Source organism: Apiospora aurea (genome assembly GCF_038362705.1).
Source record: "Apiospora aurea strain CBS 24483 chromosome Unknown utg000002l_segment0_segment0, whole genome shotgun sequence".
Lineage (NCBI taxonomy): Eukaryota > Fungi > Ascomycota > Sordariomycetes > Amphisphaeriales > Apiosporaceae > Apiospora > Apiospora aurea.
In genome coordinates, this window is record NW_027117389.1 from 881,602 (window position 1) to 903,246 (window position 21,645).

General features: G+C 51.0%; 7 protein-coding genes across 7 annotated transcripts; 6 read left to right on the plus strand and 1 right to left on the minus strand.

Moving 5' to 3' along the window:
• Positions 1–1,747: 1,747 nt before the first annotated feature.
• On the minus strand, positions 1,748–2,345 carry PG986_002674 (uncharacterized protein; the record flags this gene model as incomplete). Its single annotated transcript, XM_066838896.1, has 2 exons — positions 1,748–2,036; positions 2,185–2,345. 2 exons carry the CDS (start codon positions 2,343–2,345, stop codon positions 1,748–1,750), a joined length of 450 nt encoding a protein of 149 aa, XP_066703960.1.
• A 1,388-nt stretch (positions 2,346–3,733) lies between these two features.
• PG986_002675 (uncharacterized protein) lies at positions 3,734–4,177 on the plus strand (the record flags this gene model as incomplete). The annotated part of the gene is made up of 1 exon (XM_066838897.1): positions 3,734–4,177. One exon carries the CDS (start codon positions 3,734–3,736, stop codon positions 4,175–4,177), a length of 444 nt encoding a protein of 147 aa, XP_066703961.1.
• Positions 4,178–5,064: 887 nt separating this feature from the next.
• On the plus strand, positions 5,065–5,460 carry PG986_002676 (uncharacterized protein; the record flags this gene model as incomplete). Its single annotated transcript, XM_066838898.1, has 2 exons — positions 5,065–5,134; positions 5,192–5,460. The coding sequence occupies 2 exons, from the start codon at positions 5,065–5,067 to the stop codon at positions 5,458–5,460; spliced, it is 339 nt and encodes a 112-aa protein (XP_066703962.1).
• Positions 5,461–8,944: 3,484 nt separating this feature from the next.
• Positions 8,945–10,524, plus strand: PG986_002677 (uncharacterized protein; the record flags this gene model as incomplete). Its single annotated transcript, XM_066838899.1, has 2 exons — positions 8,945–9,305; positions 9,371–10,524. The coding sequence occupies 2 exons, from the start codon at positions 8,945–8,947 to the stop codon at positions 10,522–10,524; spliced, it is 1,515 nt and encodes a 504-aa protein (XP_066703963.1).
• Positions 10,525–11,290: 766 nt separating this feature from the next.
• On the plus strand, positions 11,291–13,774 carry PG986_002678 (Elongation factor G- mitochondrial; the record flags this gene model as incomplete). Its single annotated transcript, XM_066838900.1, has 2 exons — positions 11,291–13,653; positions 13,720–13,774. 2 exons carry the CDS (start codon positions 11,291–11,293, stop codon positions 13,772–13,774), a joined length of 2,418 nt encoding a protein of 805 aa, XP_066703964.1.
• Positions 13,775–15,264: 1,490 nt separating this feature from the next.
• PG986_002679 (uncharacterized protein) lies at positions 15,265–16,817 on the plus strand (the record flags this gene model as incomplete). Its single annotated transcript, XM_066838901.1, has 5 exons — positions 15,265–15,434; positions 15,526–15,732; positions 16,090–16,100; positions 16,183–16,462; positions 16,601–16,817. The coding sequence occupies 5 exons, from the start codon at positions 15,265–15,267 to the stop codon at positions 16,815–16,817; spliced, it is 885 nt and encodes a 294-aa protein (XP_066703965.1).
• A 493-nt stretch (positions 16,818–17,310) lies between these two features.
• On the plus strand, positions 17,311–18,013 carry PG986_002680 (uncharacterized protein; the record flags this gene model as incomplete). The annotated part of the gene is made up of 4 exons (XM_066838902.1): positions 17,311–17,319; positions 17,381–17,539; positions 17,580–17,623; positions 17,740–18,013. 4 exons carry the CDS (start codon positions 17,311–17,313, stop codon positions 18,011–18,013), a joined length of 486 nt encoding a protein of 161 aa, XP_066703966.1.
• Positions 18,014–21,645: the final 3,632 nt, after the last annotated feature.

The following is a 21,645-nucleotide window of genomic DNA, read 5'->3' on the forward strand; positions in this document are numbered from 1 at the left end:
GACAGACCAAGGAGGAGGACAGCCGTCCCATGTACGTCTTTAGTACTCAAAACCCTCACAAGCCGAGTCCAGACGACAGGGAGGCCCGTCCCTCCTCGATTTACGTGGCCGGCAGCGCGGGGGCCCATCCTCTTGCAGAAGCTGTGCTTATCCCAACCCGATCTATCGACTAAGGTTACAGCGGCAGCTACTGCACGGCCGAAGCGTAAACCCCCACATGTTCATACTTAACCAACTCGCTGCAACGGCCAGGCGGGTAATGCGCGCCCATTACTCGCGGGAGTCCTGCGTTTGAGGGGAGGACGAGGCTGGGTTTGCCCGCCAGCTTGATGCACGTTTTTCTGTCGGACTCGAGGAGCCCACTCGGCCATGTGCTTGACCTTTAATTTTGGTACGCTCGGCCATAGGTGGAGATTGGGTTATAGTGAACCGTTACGACGAGCATGGGTAAACAAACAAGAACGCGAGTCAAAACTCAGATGGCAATGGCGTGGATAGCTACTAGTAGACTGACTCTTATCGCCGTTTAGCCTCCACTGGCAGGGGCAAAGAAGGTTTTGCGGATGCCTGTGCGTGCCTTGTTGAAAAAGATGCCGTTATCCACCCCCGGGCGTTGATGGCGTGTCACAGCCCGCCGAAGTGGAGGCCGATCACGACATGCCGGCCAATAAACGACATCTGATGGGGACTATACCTGACAGATCAGGAATGATAACCGTTGACGTTATCTTGCTTGCTGTCAGTGCGACGACTCTTTATCCATCACCACAAGCAGGAACTCGGGGCTCGGGCGGACTCTCTTCTCGTAGACACCACTGCTACCATGATCGTCAGCATGCAGCCCGACGATCATACAGCGAAGACCACAATTCGTGCTCAGCCTCGAGCATTGTCGCCGGTATATCCCAGAAACCAAACTCACAGACCCTCTAGAACACGTCCATGGCCGGCCGGGATGTTATTCAGCAAGCACAAAGCGTCAATATTGCTTGCCAGGGTTATCTTAGTAAACTAGTGATGCTTATCGATGCACCGATGGGGGATCATCCACCCAGATCGGACGGAACCCACGTATACGAGACGACAGAGTCGGGGATGAGACATTATCCAATACCCCGAGCTTTGGCTGGAGCACCAAAAGCCGGGGAAGTTAAGTAGGTAAGCAAGGCCTGTGTGTTCGCATAAAAAGAAATACGAAGATGGAACCGTGGCTTTCGTTCAAGATCGGCAACCGAGACAGACCCTAGTGGGTTCCGTTTTTCCTTTCTTTTCCACCTCAAAACGTACCTACATGTAATGTAAGCATTAAAACATGGGAAATGTTTCGAAACGCCCAAAGCAGATCAAGCACGCATGATCTTGTTTTCTTTTGAAAGCTTGACTACACCGTCCGTTCGGGAAGGTGGAGAAACGCAAATCACTTGCATTGTAAGTATTTGCCTGCGAGCCGTCACTCAGGTATGATCGTAGATTCCGATGAGATGAAAACGATAGGGAACACAGAGGCTACGAGAAAATGTACGTTTGGCAAGTGTGGTGGTCATCAAAGATTCATTGATTCTCAAACTACTTCATCCATGCCGAAAATGCTGTTGCCATATCCATCTGGGGAAGCCAAATAGGCCGTTGAGAAACCCAAGTTGCCGCCTCGAATGATGTTTTGCAAAGACAACCTTACTCCATGGCCAATGTGTTGGGTTCATACCCCGTGTTGCGTGTTGTTGTTGTGTCAAGTGGAGGAGAGAAGTTAAGCTTCATCTTGGTCCTTGCCGTCAGAGCCAGGCTTCTTGGCCTCGTCGGCCTCGTCCTCGTCGTGAGCATCATCGTCGGCTGCGGCCTGGAGCTTGCGCTTCTTGGTAGCGCGCTTGGGAGCCGGAGTCTTAACTCCTCCAGCCTTCTGCGGCTTGACGGGGGTGGAGGGGCCGCTGCCCGACTCCTCGTTGTTGCCAGGAGCGCCGCTGGCACCCTTGAGGTAGACCTTACCGGCCTTCAGCTCGAAGCCAAGGGGCTCAATGATCGACTTGATCTTGCGAGGGCTGGGCAAGTTAGCTTGGGGAGGTCTTTATTTGGAGATGACTTGGGCTGAGGTCGTCGAGTAGGAGGGCACTGAAGCCAGGTGGGAGAGACAAAGAAACATTGGCATGAGCGAAACAGAGGAGAGAGAAAAAAAAAAGTACAACTTACACATTGTTGGAGGCAGAGATGCCAATGAGAGGGGCAAGTGCCTTAGTGTTGAGGTGGAAGTCCTCACAAGTGCTCATGCAGTAGCAGAGAGCCTTGAGGTCGCCGGCGGAGGCGGAGGCGAAGGCACTCTCAACCGAGTTGGTCTGCTTATTACCTGACATTGTAGTGTTGGTAATGGATGACGATGAGTTGGATGGTTTTGTTGATGCTTGGTGCTGAACCAGAGTATGCGCAGAGTGAAGATGGTTGGTGTTGTGTGAGAACTTTGCGTGGATGAGGCGAGACTTTGGGTTGACACTGGGTCGTGGAAAGTTTGGGTTTGGCAAAGTCCAAAGGAAGAGAAGTTGCAGTCTTGGGGTGCGGATTTTCTTTCAAGGCAGAAAATTCCGCTTTTGTTATTGTCGAGACTGGAGGAATTTGAAGTTCTCGACGCGTGGGGTAAGTGGTTTTGATAATGCCCTGGCTTTCCCACGCAGCTTGTTTGGGGCCATATATCGTAGGGGCAACAATGGTTGATCGTGGCTGTCAAAAATGGCGGTTGCCTTGGCTGGGATTTAAGGCTAACTTTTGGTGATACAAGGCAATATCAAAGAATTACCACCCCTCCAAAAAAAGAAAACACTGGTGCATCATGATATGAAAAGCCTAATTGTTGCTCAACGGTTGTTCCAACTCCCAGTTCTCCCTCTATTCACATGAACAAGTATTTTGATACTGGTGCAGGTAACCGAGTTAGACACTTTGAGCGGCCACAGTGCGTAGACTTCGGCGACTAAAAGTCTCAGGCATATACTTCGGCGACGGAAAGTCTTGGGCATAGACCTCGGCGACAGTAAGTCTTGTGCGGCCATATGAACACGGCGATATGGTTGATTGCTTACCACTTCTGACCTAGGAATTGAGCATGCCAAATGCGCTCTTCCCTATGGGTAAATAAAGCATTGCCTAACTCCGATATAAGACCAGGTAAGTATATTCCCAAAACCCTATAGGAGATCACCATGGGGACATATTCGCATCATGCTTTACCGATAGTTGAGATGTCCCATGGTCATCCTCAAAAAGTACCATCCTCTCGGACAACATGCGAGGCATCGTTCTTGAAGGATATCTTGCCAATAACTAACCGTCCTCTATGAAACTTAGGTTCACTGTCCACCTGTTTCAACGAAACGGAGAAACGCCTACCCACAGAAGCGAGCCAGCCCTTCGGAGAAGGCTTAACCGTTGAAGGTTCATATCGATATATAATCTATCGTCTCCCGCCTTTATCCTCCTCGTCTTCTCTCTCCCATCTACCGTTCAACAACCAGACGAACAACACTGCCTACCAGCTTACTTCGCTTTCCTCCCTCACCAGAGTCGACACGAGCAGAACTGCCTTCCTGCCAAGCTACTTTACTTACCCAACAAACTTCAAAGTGCGTTTCTTTATCGCTCCTCTCATCGTCGCTATGTTGCCCTCTGTGGCACGGGCTACCCCATTCCGAAGCAGGGTTCAATGATGTCGACGAATTTGACGATGTCAACGAATTCAGCGATGTCAACGATGTCGACGGGCGGGATGGTGAACGACCCCTTCGACGACTTCAAGGCGAACATCTTCTACCTCTTCGCCGAGATGCAGGGGCGCTCCGTGGTCGGCGTGCGCGCGCTGGGCGGCACAGACGGCGGCTGCAACGCCGCGCCCGGCGCGCACATGTGGAAGAGGAAGGATGATCTCAGCAGCAAGAAGCGCCGCGGCAGCCGCTGCTGGGAGCCCGGCCGAGACCCCGACGAGCTGCCCCGCGCCCTCGAGGTCCACACCGACTACGTCCAGTTCACCATCTACGCCGGCCGCGGGCCCTGGGACATCGTCAACACCCGGGACAAGGTCAACGGGAAGTGCGTCGAGGACCGTTCCCGCAGCTACGACTGCGGGCCCATCGGCGGCCTCTCGATGTACAAGTGCGTCGGCTGGGCGCCTCCCTACAACTTGGCTGGCATGAACTAGATGAGCATCATCAACGAAGAGAAACGGTCTTGGGAACTAAGAAACGTGACTCGTAGACGGGGTTTGGGGGCTTTATGTTTCGATTACTAGATAGTCGGGTATAGAAGGAAAGGAAGATCAAAATGTATCCAAAGCAGTGAGCAATCAAACAGTATATCCCTGATAGAAAGTAAGCCACCCGCGTCCATACTTCCGTCCCATGCATCGACCAGTGTCATTGCGATCCCCAAGTATCTCATCTAGACCCCCCCAAACATCTCTCGATTATCCTTGAGTATGGTGACTTCCTGGAACCAAGGAATGGAATCAGTACTGCAAAAAAGACGTTAGGTCCATAACATGACTTTCCGACGCCTTGCTGAAGCTGTTACAGGATACCAAGCGATGAGGTAAAGGATGGGTTGCCAGGGACCAGTCCGATTACATGCTCCCGACACCAACACCCAGACCAATTACCCGGGTCGATTGACGTCAACAGAAGCCACGCGTCGGAACCCTGGTGGGAGTACGAGATTCGCTTCCGACTTCCCCGGCGCCTCCTTCCCCACGATGTGATGATCTGCCCGGACATAATACTCCGCTTCCCACTCACGTTCGAGAACCATCTCGCCAAGCGTAGAAAGGTAGCGAGCCGAATTCCCCGCGACCCCAGATCAGCCGAATCCCGCTAGGATCGGGAGGACTGCGTCATGGCAATACAGGGAAGCACAGAAGAACGGAAGCAACAACTTGGCAGTAGCACAATGGGATGGCTCTATTGGGTATTGGATAACGCACATTCGTCAGCTCCTCCGCATGACCAAAGAACCCCCACGTGAGCTCGCGTGCCTGACTAAAACACTCCCCCAATACGCGCCGATGCTAACTAATCAATCCGGGCAGCTACCATGCAGCTCGCTGGTTTGGGGGTGTACGATCGGCCGATTGGCCCCTCCCCCGTACCCACGACCCGCGCCGGTTTGAGACCGTGATGGGCTCAGCTTAGCTTAGCTCCTCATGATGTCGCGGTCCCAGCCTATGCTCTTGACGCAGCTGTCGCAGACGAAGTTGTTGATGTCCAGGTTCTCGTGGTGGTAGTAGGGGCAGTCGCTCCGGACGGCGAACCGCTGTTTCCGGGCCGTCGGGCAGCTGATCTCGAACTGCTGCTGGTGGGTGATGGACCGGCAGCCCTGGCAGACGCGGCGGAGGGCTTTGGATGGGCACATGATGGCGGTTGGGGTTTCTTCCTGTGCGCTTCTTTCGAGTGGTACTGCTTCGAATGGGTGAAGCGCGCCCCCGTGTAGGTTCTACGAAGATAATATGATCTTGTAGTTGTATGAGGAAAGTTCTATCCGACTCGGAGATGATGGGCTACGGTGTAAGTGATGTTCTGTTGCTGGAGCGCGCGTCTCTTCAAGGGATGCCGAAGTTGAAAAGGAGTGTAATGGCTCTCATGCAAATGCCCAACGACATTAGATGGCGATGATGGTTCGCTTCTCCGGCGTTGAGCAGCTCTTTTTCTATGTTGAGCTGTGGTATTGGCGTTGGGCTTGGTGGTGTTGATGGGTGGCTGACACGTTTCGCTGTATGTCTGATGAACACAATTTGAAGGGGATACGTAGGGCTTGGGTGAGAGCTGCACAGAGGGTGATTCATTCAGTTATATACCTACAACGCATGATCTATCCATGGGACGGCCGGACTTCAACTCCGCTCAATATTCCCACGAAACAAATAACTGTCCGATCTGACCCAGATACCCATCTCTGGAGTTTTTCTCGCTTCCAAAAAAGCTGGAGACGATGACCAGCGTTGGGGGTTCGATGGCAGAATAGCTGGGGCAAATTTATGGGCCCAGACTGGAGGGACAGCTCCGGCCTGTCGCAGCCCTGGCCATTGGCTTGGTCTGTTTTGCTCCATCTTCTCATCGAGATTGATTCACAAGCTTGAGAGCTGTGCTGCCAAGAACTTGGCTGGTCGATTTATCGCATCTAGAGATCACATGAGCGATTGTTCGACGCGAAGCCGAGATGCTTGGACGCTGGGAGATGGTTCCGGAAATCCTTATCTGGCGGATCTTCAACCTTTTTTGGTTTTTTTTTTGCTCTGGAGCAGTGACATCACTGGGCGTTTCTAGGGGTCCTCTCCACTCTGAGGTACTACTGGCCGTCCACTCCTCCCCGAACGGCTCCCCCTTTCGTCCCACACTGATCGTGGGTTAATGGGGAATTCTCGTCAAGAATCGGGGGAACTTGTTCGCGGTGGTATGGGGAAATGGTCCGGGAGACAGTGCATATATCTCAGACCATAGGCTATGCAGGTAACCAGTGACTCTATATGTCGCTCCAGAGATCCTGGGAAGATAGGGCGGTGGCAGAAGCAAGGCAGAGCAGAAGGGAGAGACGTTGACAACGCATTGACTTGATTCGGTGTGACGCTGCTATCTGTAGGGGACCCTGTTCAGTCAGTTGAAGGCTGATGCACGTCGATGGAATATATTGCGCCAGTACCCAACGAAGTCATTCGAGTAACATCTGACAACTTGCTTGGTTGATTCGTGACACCCAATTTTGCAAGCAAAGTGCCGGTTGAGAATATCTGGCCGTGAAATCACCAACGGTGTTTGATTCTGGTGTACGAGCCAAGCAAGGGGAGGGGAGCACGATGACAACTCTCCCGCCCCCGACTACTGCACGGACATACGTTACATACCCGAGTTAAAGTATTCCGACAACTTCATCGACCCTGCGGCCAGCCACCAAACGGCAAACCCATGCCCGTATGCTCACTTGTGACGAAACATATGCGGTGAGGATGGCGCTGATTTCTGCAGTGCACCACCAACCAGGAAAAAATCTGACAGGGTTACACACTGCCGGAAGTTCGGCATTCGCAAGTGCTCACGCAACAGCATCTCGCGAGTCATGGCCCTCGAACGAGCGCTGGCGGACATGTACAAGTACTGTAAACTTATGTTGGGTTCGTCACCCAGCGGGCCCCGACTACACCGCACCGACTCTCTCACCTACTCACCTCGCTGCCTTCTTTCGGCGATCTCAGCCTGCGGCTTAGAGTCTGTATGTACCATGTATTCGCCAAGGACGGGCAGGAATAGTGGACCAACGACGGCGATCAAGCTTGAGCTTAGAAACACCCCGTAGCTGGCACATCCCGAGAGAACGCGCGAGACAAGCAACGAACGCGGGAGATGCCGCGTGCCACTTTACCTTTGCTTCCAGCTGCTGGGTTGGCTGCTGCAGGTACTGTATTGTCCCCCGAAGGCTAGAACGCAACCCCCCTTTACACTATTGTCGATGGATCGATTGAAGTTATATATCCTACATGCCGCCTCGTCAAACGGCACGCTTTACAAGTCATCTTTGACCGGTGCTCATGGCCAATGGCAATTTCGCGATGCTTGTAACATGGGGTACGTTGCACCAACGACGGCGTCATCCAGTTGCATTTGCGGCAGTGCACTGTTCAGCTATTGGATGGTGGCGGGCTGGCTAGATGCTTCTTTTTATGCATTGTCGCCTGCATGGGCGGTTCGCTTGGTAAGCTGTGACACCACCCTTCAGCCTCTCGCCAACGACAAAGCTGCCTGGTCGGTTCGCCTTCCTTCCTCTCGGGTGTTGCGTTGCAAGGCTTCAATGTTCCGAGCTCGGGGGTTGGAGATTTATTAAGGAGTTCATAGTTTGGACAGTGCGCGGGAGTGGTAGGGAGACCCGCTTGGGTAATGGCATCAAGCATCTCGAGAGCTTTCTCAGTGCAGCACCCTGCACCTGTCGTTGCTGTCGCTGCACTTACAAATCATAGCTGCATCTACCAGTACCTGAAATAGGAAAACTTGGGTGCGCTGCAAACTGTACTGGATGCTTGTCTTCTTCAGAGTACCTATATATGGGATATGATTCCACATCAACTCCATACATAGAGGCTTGCGCGAGGCTCAGGAGCGAGCGCGAGCATCGTCGTCATCAATTTGCCAATAGCTCCAAAGATTTGGAATGGCGGATGCCTAAGCAGAGCAAGCGCCCGGCACGCGATACCCGAACTGTCACCAGGCAGAAGGCCAGGCACACCAGGTCGCCAGGTTGTTGTGCATGGAATGTTTGACGATGGGTTGGACACTAGTAGCACTGCGCCACCCTTCCGTTTTGCATTTGATAGGTGCTGGTGGACTTGCGGCACCTAAAAGCTCCCCAGCCAACGCCAGTCCCGTCCTGGGCAATTCTATTTCTTGGCAACTTTCCCACTTCCTTGGCCTTGAATTGAAACCGAACGCTTCAGCTGGACCTGCGGCAACCTTTCCGATCGTCAACCCATAGAAACATCAGATATAGAAGAGCAAGTCCGGGCGCCCATCATAATTCATTGATTGACATTTTCCGTTTATTCTTTTGCTTTATCGTTCAAAGTATCTGGCCCTACCTTTCTGTCATCGCATCTCTTGTCGAAACGCTCCGTTCTTTGTGGGGCCCTGCCTGCCTGTTCTGGCTGGATTTAGAAATACATGGCATGGGCCTTGTGTCTTTGTGTCATTGGTAAACAATATCACGACCTTGAGCTACCTACAGTTTCGGCTGTACAGCATTCCGGACTACTAGAGGAGGCGTTATTTTCCTGCTATTTTCTCGGCATAGAAGACCTAGACGGCGTTTCTCTTGCGTTTTCAGTATTCCTCATTGGAATTATTCGTCTTGAAATAACCCATCAATCCACACCTCCCGGCCTCTCCAAACCCATCGGACAAGCATTGGACCCGACTCCAGTCAGACCCGAACCATGAAGAGCGTTGCAACACTAGCGGCTGGGTCGCTGATAGCTTCCATCGCCCACGCGCAGGTCGTGCAATTCGACATTGCCAAGAAAACGACACAGCCCAACCGGCAAAGACTAAGCAAGCGGGAGGCGACAACCTACGAAGAGACCATTACCAACGAGAAGCAGCGAGGAGGCTACTTTGCGACGGTGTCGGTCGGATCACCAGCCCAGAAATTGACGTTGCAATTGGACACCGGCTCGAGCGATATCTGGGTACCCTCAAGCAGTTCCTCGGTATGCACGAAGTCAGCCCCGTCGGGCGGATCTAGAGGAGGCGACGGCGCAGAGTCGGGAGAAGACGAAGGCTGCACCCTGGGGTCATGTAAGTTGCAACCTGTCATTCCTGCCAGTATGGAGTGGGTAGCTAACGAGAGAACCTGTGTTTAGTTGATTCCAAGAAATCGAGCTCCATGACTGTGGTCGGCAAAAACATCTTCAGTATATCCTACGTCGATGGCAGTCATTCCAAGGGCGACTATTTCACCGACGACTTCGAGATTGGCGGGGCCAAACTCACCAACGTGACGATGGGCTTGGGCGTCGATACGGACATTCCCTACGGACTGGTCGGAGTCGGCTACGCTTTGAACGAAGCCATTGTCGCCGATACGCAGAGAGTCTCGTCGCCTTACAAAAACCTCCCGGTGCAGATGATGGAGGAGGGCCTGATTTCCACGAATGCCTACAGTCTGTGGCTGAACGACCTGGATGCCAGCACGGGCCAAATCCTCTTTGGGGGTGTCGATACTGAGAAGTACGAAGGCGAAATGTCGGTCGTCAACGTTCAGATGGACTCTCAAACCGGCGCGTTTACGTCCTTTATCGTTTCCATGACTTCGCTGACGGCCAACTCTCCTTCCGGCTCCGATTCTCTTACGACCCGCCAGTACCCCATCCCTGTTGTGCTGGATTCTGGTACCACCCTCAGCTACCTGCCAACCGAGCTCGCTGTCCAAGTTTGGAGAGAGGTCGGCGCCGTGTGGGATACCTATACCCAGATGGCCTACGTTCCTTGCGGAATGGAGAATAGCAAGGGCACATTTGAATTTGGGTTCGCCGGACCCAACGGCCCCAAGATCAGTGTGGACATGACCGAGCTTGTCCTGGATATTGCGGAGGGCTCCGACGTTCCGAAGTTTCAGTCGGGCCAGTACAAGGGCCAGAACATTTGCCAGTTCGGGATTCAGAACTTTACCAGCGAGCCATTCCTCCTTGGTGACACATTCCTCCGGTCCGCGTACGTGGTCTACGACCTCGAGAACAACCAGATCGGCATGGCCAAGACCGACTTCAACTCGACCAAGTCCAATATTGTTGCTTTCCCTAGCAAGGGCGCTACGATACCCAGTGGCACCGTCGTCCAAAATCAGGTCGCCGCCACGGGTGACGCTGGTGGCTCCGTCGCGCAACCTACCTATGCTGCTAGTAAAGGCTTCCAGAGCGCGGCTGGCATTGTTCCCGCCTTCGAGTGGGCACAAGTTGCCGTGATAGGGGCAACCACCGTCTTTATGCTCGCCGGCAGTGGGCTCTTCTTCCTGTAATTTGTTGACGACTATACATGTACATGCACCTATTCACGATTTGGCGTTCTAGCGAATAATTCAATGAGTTATTTCATTTTGCTTGTGGCTTCAGATGTTTGCGTTTGCTGTCATTGACCGAAGCGCGGTTGTACCCACCACGGTGAACTGTGGGACAGGGGCCGTAAATGGATGATGGTTGAAGCCGGGTTCTTCTCTGGGGCATGTATACAAAACCGTCATCCACGTCGACCGAAACTCCCTGAACTACCTTGAAACAGTGGTGAAGATGATGAAATCTAAGTACAATCATTAGTAGTAGTTCTAGCCACCTTTGCCGAGTACAAGAGTGTTTATGTGCCTAGTGGTCAGGTACCAGAGATATCGGGGGTTGGTAGCATGCTCCCCAAATTTGATGCACCCAGCAACTTGGGTAACGCAACAGCAGCGCAGCCGTGCTGCCAGCCTGCCATTGATCAATTGAATGATTGGTGGGGGTCCCCGCCATGCCCAAAGCGACGGCGAGAAGCCAGCCAGTGAGTGACCCGGGCTATCCCGACAAGCAGCTCGAGCCACACGCTAAAGCGGCAGAATGTGCTTTGCGCCACACAGGAACAAGGGTCGAGAAATAATTTCTGGAGAGTCAATTGAGTTGAGCTACTGAATTCGATTTCGCGGTTGACGTTGACGATCGCGACGACAATCTGGGGAGGTAATTCCACTCTCTTTCTTCCTCTTTTCACTTGATTTGTTCTTCTATACCGCTCTTTAGTTTTACATCTTCAACATGAGAGGTGCTAGAGCCGCCCTCAGCCTGGCTGACAGCCGGCTGCTAACGTCCAAGTGCAGCGCCCGCTTCATGGGCATTGCGTCCCAAGCCTCGTCCACAGGAACCCCCCAGATGCAATGGCGACAAGCCCCGCTGCAGATCCAAGGTCGCCGGTACTTCAATGTCTCGCGGCCTAGGCTGGCGGTCGGTGGAAACGTTGCCGCCGCCGCCTCCGCCGCCCTGAAGAAGGCCGCCGAAGAGGCTGCCTCCCTCACCCCCGAAGCCGTTTTCGCCAAGATGAGCCCCGACGAGAAGAAGCGACTGTCCAAGGTGCGAAACATTGGCATCGCCGCCCACATCGACAGCGGAAAGACGACCGTGACCGAGCGAGTCCTCTTCTACACCGGACGAATCAAGGCGATCCACGAGGTGCGAGGCAAGGACGGCGCCGGCGCCAAGATGGACTCGATGGACCTCGAGCGAGAGAAGGGTATTACCATCCAGTCTGCCGCGACCTTCTGCGACTGGAAGAAGATGGAAGATGGAAAGGACGAGACGTACCACATCAACTTGATCGATACGCCCGGCCATATCGATTTCACCATCGAAGTCGAGCGAGCGCTGCGTGTGCTGGACGGAGCTGTCATGATTCTGTGCGCCGTCAGTGGTTGCCAGTCGCAAACAATCACTGTCGATCGTCAGATGAAGCGTTACAACGTCCCCAGAATCAGTTTCGTCAACAAGATGGACCGCATGGGCGCCAACCCGTGGAAGGCCGTCGAGCAGATCAACTCCAAGCTCAAGATTCCCGCCGCCGCCATCCAGGTCCCCATTGGCGCCGAGGACCAGTTCAAGGGTGTGGTCGACCTGATCGACATGAAGGCTATCTACAGCGAGGGCCCCAAGGGTGTCAATGTCAGGGTCACCGACGAGATCCCCGAGGAGGTCAAAGCATTGGCCGAGGAGAAGCGACAGACACTCATTGAGAAGCTCGCTGATGTCGACGACGAGATTGCCGAGATCTTCTTGGACGAGAAGACCCCCACACCGCTGCAGATCAAGGACGCCATCCGCCGAGCCACAATTGCCCGGAAGTTTACCCCCGTCATGATGGGATCCGCTTTGGCCGACAAGTCTGTCCAGCCTATGCTGGACGCTGTCTGTGACTACCTGCCCATGCCTGCCGATGTCGAGAACTTGGCTCTGGATCGTTCCAAGGGTGAAGCCCAGACCAAGCTGGTGCCGTACAACTCCTTGCCGTTTGTCGGCCTGGCTTTCAAGCTGGAAGAGAACAACTACGGTCAACTGACATATATCCGAGTCTACCAAGGTACTTTGAGGAAGGGTACCTACTTGTTCAACTCCCGCAACGACAAGAAGGTGCGCATTCCTCGTATCGTGCGAATGCACTCCAACGAGATGGAGGACGTGAACGAAGTTGGCGCTGGTGAGATTTGCGCCGTCTTCGGAGTGGAGTGTGCCTCGGGAGACACATTCACTGATGGTAACCTTCCCTACACCATGTCGTCCATGTTCGTCCCGGACGCTGTCATGTCGCTGTCCATCAAGCCCAAGAAGAGCACCGACGCCGACAACTTCTCCAAGGCCATGAACCGTTTCCAACGTGAGGATCCCACTTTCCGTCTTCACGTCGACGAGGAGAGTGAGGAGACCATCATTTCAGGTATGGGTGAATTGCATCTCGAGATTTACATTGAGCGTCTCCGCCGCGAGTACAAGGTCGACTGTATCACCGGTCAGCCCCGTGTCGCCTACCGGGAGACCATCACTCAGCGCGCCGACTTCGACTACCTGCTCCGTCGCCAGAGCGGTGGTCCTGGTGATTACGCCAAGGTTGGTGGCTGGATCGAGCCCAACCCCGACAGCGAGGAGGCCAACGCTTTCAGCAACCAGGTCGTGGGTGGTCTCATTCCCGACAAGTTCATCTCTGCTTGCGCCAAGGGTTTCGAGATTGCCTGTGACAAGGGTCCCCTCCTGGGTCACAAGGTCATTGGTGCCAAGATGGCCATCAACGATGGTGCCACTCACGTTACTGATTCGTCCGATTACGCCTTCTCCCTGGCCGCCCAGATGGCCTTCCGCAAGGTCTTCGACGAGGCTGGCGGTGTCGTGCTCGAGCCCCTGATGAAGACCACCATCACGGCGCCCAACGAGTTCCAGGGCAACATCCTCATGCTGATGAACAAGCGCAACGCCACCATCATCGACACCGAGATCGGCTCCGAGGACTTCACCCTCATCTGCGACTGCAGTCTGAACGCCATGTTCGGCTTCTCCAGCCAGCTGCGCGCGGCCACTCAGGGTAAGGGCGAGTTCAGCATGGAGTTCAGCCAGTACGCTGCGGCGCCCCCGCATCTGCAGTAAGTAAACCCCATCCAATTTCATGTCTTCAGTACCAGGCAAACAATAACTAACAAGCATTATAGGAAGGAACTTGTCGCCAAGTACCAGAAGGAGCTCGAGGCTAAGCGAAGCAAATAAACAGCTCACGGCGAGTTGGATGACGAAGGATTTTAATGAAGCATATCGAGGGAGTTTTGGGACTTTGGCATTGGCCGAAACTCATGATGGTGTATGATTAGCATGTACAGCATTGTGACGACACATATTTTCCTGTTGCTACATCAGAAGGTTGTAGTAGACAAATAGATATGGCTTATGATGGATGGGTGGAACTCTGGGGGCCCCCTCTTTTCTATCCAAGTAGAAAAGAAAGGAAATGTATATAATGAGGCTTCGGTTTGGAGGGCCAGCCGGATTACGGTGATGAACGATGGATATAAGGAATCGAAAGACACTCTTCTCTTCATTCAAGCGCGTCTTTAAAATGAACTTGGCGGTCTCGTCAGTGATCAGGCACACTGGGTGCTGACCCCTGAGCCTACAGCAGCTTTCGCCTTCCCCTGGGCTCACCTTCCTTAATGTTCGGAACACAGACTGACTTCAATTCCTCGTGCTCACGTCAATCGACATGGGCCTTGAGTTGAAGTACCCTGGGGCCCCAACGACTTCACCGAGGTCGCCGTAGCTCCTACCAACCTGAAGCTCAAGGACAAGGTCATTTACGAGCGTGCCGACGTCATGAGGTTCGTCAAAATGCCTGATAGAGAGCTCTTCCCCTGTGGCAAGAGATTCGTCGACACGCAGGTCTTCAAGCTTGACTGGGCCAGGGCGGCCTAGCAAGCGGGCTGCGGATTTTGCCGTTGTCTTTGGCCCCTGAGCTCATAATGTAGCTTGCCTGGAACACAGGATTTCAGTCAACAACTAAATGGGTGACTCATGTGATAGGAAATTATTTATTTAAGAAGCTTTACGCGGCAATATTAGCCATTTTCCGGAAGCGCTGTGATTTTTGCCAAACAAGCATACCATCGTTGTTACTGACTGCATCAACACGTTTGGCGGTATACCAAACAGGCTGACGCCGCAATCGCCGAATATCGTGGTTTCTTGAACAATCTGGCTATGCGTCTGAACCAGAAGCGTTGGCTCATGAGTGTATTGCCTTCTACCGCCTGCATAGGCATGCGTGCAAGAGAAACTGCGCATGAGGTGGCATCGCATGCTGGGTTCCGTAGTCTCTAGCGATGGTCAGTCTTGAGACCTGGTACTGCCAAAACTTTCTTCCGATTATCGCTAACCTACCTGGCTGCGTACCCAGGCTGGAAGCGGTCGGGGGTCAAAGTTTCATGACATCTCCGAAACCTCAGTCGCAACCAGACTCAGCTCAAAAATTTCCCCATCTCATATATTTAAAGCTGTATACGTTATTATTCCACCAGAAACCCTTCTTCCTTCTTCAACCCAACATATTTTCTTGGAATAACCCAGACGCGACCCCGTTTCGGCACCTTATAATCAGCCACAATCATTTGCTACTGACGCAAGCCTTGACTCTCCTCTTCAGGATAACAAGAACACCACCGATCACCTTCATCCACTAGCTGGGTGGCAAACGGATCAATCGCAACATGCCCTATGACGTAGACGGCCCTATGGGCCACGATTGGGTCTGGGTCAACCGCAGGAAGGCCGAGGTCATGGCTCGGTACTTATTCAAGCGGAGCATCGCCAGCACGTTGTCAACAAACCACCAACTCTGGCTCTGGGAAGTCGTCCTAATTCGGCTCATCGCCTCGCTGTAAGTCCCTGCAACGATTCCCCAGCCCCGGCAAGCCCCGCACGTTTCGTCTTGTCCTGGCAGCAGAAAATCTTTCTAACTCGCGTCCTAGGAAATCTTACTTCCGTACACATGGGCCGGAGGCGCCGTTCCCTTGTGAGACGGAATCCCGCATAGTCGTCAAGTCGGTCCTGGCAGACCGTTTGCACTTCTACGTGGTCCAGGGAGAGGACGAGCCGTATCCGCCACGACTGGTGGAAGCGCTGGATATAATGGAGGAGAGGGGAATGTTGCAAATATTGGACACTCGTCTGTTCAGGTAAGGGGCAATGCACGACTGTCGCTGCATTATACCACATGGCTGTGTGGTTCTGTGGTCACCGACATCCAGTACAGGAGGCAGGGCTTCGATACAGGTGAAAGAACGGCTCCTGGTTAAGGGAATGACGGGTATGACTGGGACCAAACTGGCAGTGGTTAGGTAGTATACCTTCGGTATACCCTCAGGTTGCTTTATACAAAGGTGAAATAGGTGTTGAACAATAGTGAAGAAAACGTTTATGGGCAAATAATTATTAGTTTGGAGGCGAGCCAGCTTCGGTGACCAAAGTCTTTCAGTAGCTAATCCCACGCACCACTTGACCTATCTTGCAAAACCGGAACTTCAACAGTACAGGCGTGCATCGGGTGGGTTACAGTGACATTCGATCGTTGCCAATGTAAGTATGCTCAACCCATTTCTCGGTAAGGCTCTCACTGACCGCTACAGCTTTGAAGCTGAAGATGGATAAGCCAGACGACCGTAACTCCGGTAAGCCCAAGCCAATCGCAGCCAGCGCCAATGTCAACCTCAGCAGTACCGAGAGCGGCCAGGCCACCAAGGCCAGCAACACCTCTCGCAAGGACCAACTGAAGTGCCTCTACCTTCGACGCAAGAAGGCAAGAGAGGTCTTGGACGCCACCCTTCCGAAGACAGCCTACACCCTCCTGGGCCAGGACGCCAAGAAGATCATCAGGGGTGCGGTTGATGAATGTCTCGATGATGACCTGTAAATCGCTAGCAACACTGTCACTCGCCCCTAGCTATCGTGAGAGCAATTCCTGATGGCCGTTGTCGTTTCGCCTGTCCATGCTGACGAAATCCTCGTGACATTCAGTCTGAACTTCCTAGAGACTGGAGATCCTAGGAAAAACTACCCCTATGCGAAGAAGGTTCGGGCTGCGATCGAAACCGTGTTCGGCGATAACTTGGAGATGTTCATGTTCGGGTCGGGGGTCAATGAGAAGGGTGAGGCTGTGGACGATTTGGGCGAGCCCGTGGACACACCGACCGTCGACGAGCTTTGTTGCTGGGGGGGCTTCGCCTTCCGAGGAAATGGGAGCTCTACGCGGGGAGGGTGGTGATGCTAAAGCGAGTGAGTCAGTGTAGATGGCAAGGGTCAATATGCAAGTAGATAGCACGTTTGGCATAAGCAATATCTGATGATAGCCAATACACGGCGTGAGCAATAACCAGTATAACTTCTCTGGTGCTCAGTGACTGATCCCATGCGTAATAAAGCATTGACAGGAAGGGACCAACAGGACTTGTCAGCAAGCATTGGGCACCTTGCTATTATAATCCTTACTTATATACAGGTATCCCATAAGTCAAGCAGCAGTAAGGCTATCGTAAGGAAAGCGTGGCTATAGTAACTCTTATATCTTCTTCTTGCATTCAATTGCTCCCCTTCCACGTTTAACCCTCTTCTTCCAGCCCTTTAAATAAATTCCTACGCAACAGCCAAAATATCAACCACCATTTTTCGTCACTGCTCATTCAACCAGAGCATTTTCCTTCAGAACCAAGATTCGGAAAGTTACGAACGTGCAAAACAATTCTCAACTGGCATCCAAGATGGATGAGGTAAGTTTGCTATGGTTCGGTCAATGTAATCACGTCGCTGAGCATGCGCCCTCTCACCTAGACGTCGGACACGAAGGGCAACCGTCCCACTACCCGGTCGACCACCCGTCGTGCGGGCCAGGCCGCTTCTGCCGCCTGCGATGCTGAGGCAGCTTCTTCGAAGCCTCAAACAAGCGGCGAACTCAAGTACCGCCCCATGCGGCTCTGGCAGAGGCGCCAGGTAGCCAATAAACTGGTGAAGAAGCAACTGGAGGAGACAGCCTTCGAGACGAGGACACGAAGGCACTGATCCTAAGCGCGATTGGTGCGTGTCTCACGGACAACATGTAAGCTGCTCTTAGGGCTTGGCCTCACTCACGACCTCCCATTCCGCCTTGGCGGTTTCATCGCGCTAACCATCTTTTGCTTTCCAACCAACAGCAACGAGTTCATGGACCACAGCCCTCCAGGTGCCCTTTACCCCTACGCTGCGCGGGTTCACGCCGCCATCAAGACCGTATTCCAGGACAACCTACATCTATTTAAGGGTCTCGGTGCTACTGGCGCCAGTATGGAGGGCGAGGATCTCGACTGCTTCGGCGAGGTCATCGACGAGCCCGTCCTGGAGGAGCTCTTTTGCCAGGAGGAGGGCTTCTTCTTGAGCATGGCTGCCCCCGAGGAGGCGAAGAATGGAGAAGCTTCCAGCAAGGACTGAGGCGTGGTCTTTGCGAGATCATTTCCTGAACGGCCGGTGACAAGGCACCTCGGCTGGCATTTCCCGGGTTACCCATAGAACGTGGATTTATAGAGAGAATGCGAATCCTCTTTGGGCCATCGTATTTCCTTCATTCTGCTGGTGCTTCACGTTGTTACTCAACTCAACCATGAGACCTGAAGGAGTCAGTGTAGCCAAAGTCGATATATGTGCCCTGGTCTGGGGAGGTTGAGTGCAGAAGACTTTGAAGATGATGTGTGTCCATTCCCACTTAATCTAAATCCTCATCATCAGAAGAGACATGGAATGGCGTTCGCTCATCTGAAGGTGACTCCCCATCGCTAACGCCCAGATTTCTAGTGATCCAGGCAGCAGTTGAGATAAATACAAGTCGCCCGTCGTTCCTTGCTTGTCTGGATACCGGACAGGCTCTCAACTGCAACAACCAGAGGGAGCTACAGAAGCAATAGGTGGCGCAATGGAGTCGACATGGCGAAAGGGAGAGCTGGGCTTGACATCTTGCCTGCCCGTCTCCGGTCGCGGGGTGAAGAAAATCAGGAGGCGAGAGCGAGACCTTTCAGAGAACGGGCACATAAGTGTTCTGCATCCTAAGCAGTGATTGGAATTCATACCAAAGCAAAGATCCGGGTGGCAGTCGCCGCGAGAAAGTTTATGCAATAACGATGTCGCCGGACGCCAGCCCTGCCAACCCCGCCAATCGGCAGTGATGCCAGCCACACAACTACCGAGCCAGTTCTCATGAAAGAGAACCTTGGTGCTTGGAATGATTGGGCCACGACGCGATGAGCACCGGTCTGACCTAGGACGTGTTTAGATTCTGCCAGCCAGCTTAACTTATCGGCCGACGCACATACTTCTCCAGCCGGCTTATTCGAATCTTATTCGAAATAAGAATTAACGTTTCGAGAAATCGAGCGTACGTTAAAGGCCGAGCGTAAGTAATACTATACTTATTAATTTTAACGTACGCCGATTTAAAGACTAAGCGCGAGTAATATTATATAATACCTTTTATAAGTTATAACGTGGTTTACTATTAAGTGGCCCGTATTATTAAGTGGCCCGTATTATTAAGTGGTTCACCCTCACTACTTCTCGACCCTAATTAAACTTTAACGCGTAATAACTTTATAACTATAATGCTTAATTTAAGTTAAAAAAACCGGATCGGTTTAACTATTTAAACAATACGAAAGCATTTAAGTTTATTAAGTAAAAGAGATGCTATAAAAGTATACGACGTTTTTAAAACCACTTTACGTTATTAAATTTACGACCGAACCCTACGACACGATATTCGATACTTACGATATAAATTAAATACGAATAAAAAAAAGGTACTTCGTAAACATATAATTAATTTAAATACCCGCGGGATATCTCCCAAAATCGCTAATATAAAAAATATAGTTAATCTCTTCACCGCGTCGCGCGACGGCGAACGCGTTAATAAATACTAGGTTAAGCGCTTTATTAACCGGAACCCGGACTTTAAAACCCGAATAAACCGTCGGTACGATTATTAAAGGGCTCTTTATAAAAATCTAAACGTTATTTCCGGTTAATTTAAACTAATCGCGAATATTAAGGCTAAATACAGCATCGTTAACGAGAACATATAAAATTTCGACGAAACCGGCTTTATAATAAATATAATCGAGTTAACCCTCGTTGTAACACGCGCCGATCGGCGTAAAAAAACGAAATCGGTCCAGCCTAATGTTACAACCTGGCCCAACTACGCGACCAGACCCCACTCCCGGCACGGCCCTACAAAGCCCCGAATGCACCAAGCCTCAGTACCAGCCAGGGACCCATCGGTCAGCGCTTACGGCCCATCACGATGACAGGCCCACCGAAACAGGTCAGTCATCAACCAGCACGACTAGGACAGAACCTCGATGACAGCACCGGCTGGCTGGAACAGAATGGCTGGGATGAAATGGACATCCAGGACAAGACAGTCATCAAGGTCACGTGGAGATAAGATAAGGGAGCTACGGGATTACGACGCTCCCAGTGATCTTGGATTTACAGGATCACGACGCTCCCAGTGATCTTGGAGCTGCGGGATCACGACTACAGAAGTAATCCAAGGCAATCGGTGAAGGAGAGATTGGATATATAACGATAAACCTTTCCTATGTATTTTATATAGACACTCTTTACTTCAGCGATTAATCTAAGCATCAATCTAACACATTAGTGAGGCACATTGCCTTAACGAACCTATTATACCTTTAGCCAAGTTCTACGATCAGTTCGGGATATTGTTCATTGTATCAGACGAACGCACTCGTCTGCACGTTCAAGTACTCTCTCGTCTTAACCAACATAAACCCAGCACGTCTACGAGGTTTCTTTTAGACCCCGATAGCCGTTCGTTACACCTAATAATCGGGAATAATCGACGGCGATTAAATACATTAATTCGTAAAACTAGTGTATCCCGCCGTTCTTAATCGTTTAAAGCTAATATTACTTAATAAACTAAGCTATCGAATACGACTTACCGAGCGATTAAGTAATTAAACTAATTTTTAATAAATAGACTAATAATAAAACAGGCTTAAACTAAATTAAATACTTTAATAAACATATTAAATCGTAAACGAAGGGTCGCTACCGCCTCTTAATTCTCGACGGCTACGAAAACTATATTTCGGCCGAATTTAAAGCATACTATTAAAATAACGATATTATTATAATTAATATACCTCCCTATTTATCGCATTTACTTTAACCTCTTAATATAATACTTTATTTACCTTTAAAGCGTACTTATTCGAAAAAAATCGAGTTATTTATTAAAGCCTCGATAAACTATATTACGAAGCTCGAGTTTTTTATTACATTTAAAGCTACACATTTCGCTATTTTCACGGAAATTAATATTAAATTTAAATTTAGCGTATTCGGCTTAATACTTTATAACCTAAACGAAGTAATTAATAAACTAAATATACGTTTCTAAACGCTTACACTTAACCTATCCCGTCCGGGAACGGCCAGTACCTATAACCCTTAAACGCCGTTTAACCCCTAATAAATAATTAAACACTCTATTTATATTAAAAGAAGGGTGTTTACCCATTAAAAAAGCTCTCCGACACCGATTTTAAATACAGTAAACTAAATAACGAAAAATATAACCAAAATAGCCTATAAAATAACCCTTATACATAATCGGATACGTACTTTAAAAAAGGCTAATTTAACCTTTTCGAAGCGCCGAAAAACTAAAAAATCGCGAGTCCAGCTTAAAAAAGCCCTTACAATTAAAGAATTTCGAAAGCTACAGAACGAAAAGGTAAAAGGGAAGCGGCCAGCGATTAATAAAAGCGAAAATAGTAGTTTATTAAAGAAGCGCGCAACGAGCGGCAGGCGCTATAGAATTTACAGCGAAACAGGCTATAATACGCGAACATATAAAAAGCATATAAAATCGAGTAGCGAATTAAATAGCGAGTAAATTTAATTAATTTAAAGCGTCGTAATTAAAATAATTTTTATAAAAGTATCGAAAAATAATAAAGGTGAACCACTTAATAATACGGGCCACTTAATGGTAAACCACGTTAGTATTTTTTATAAGCTATAATATTTTTATA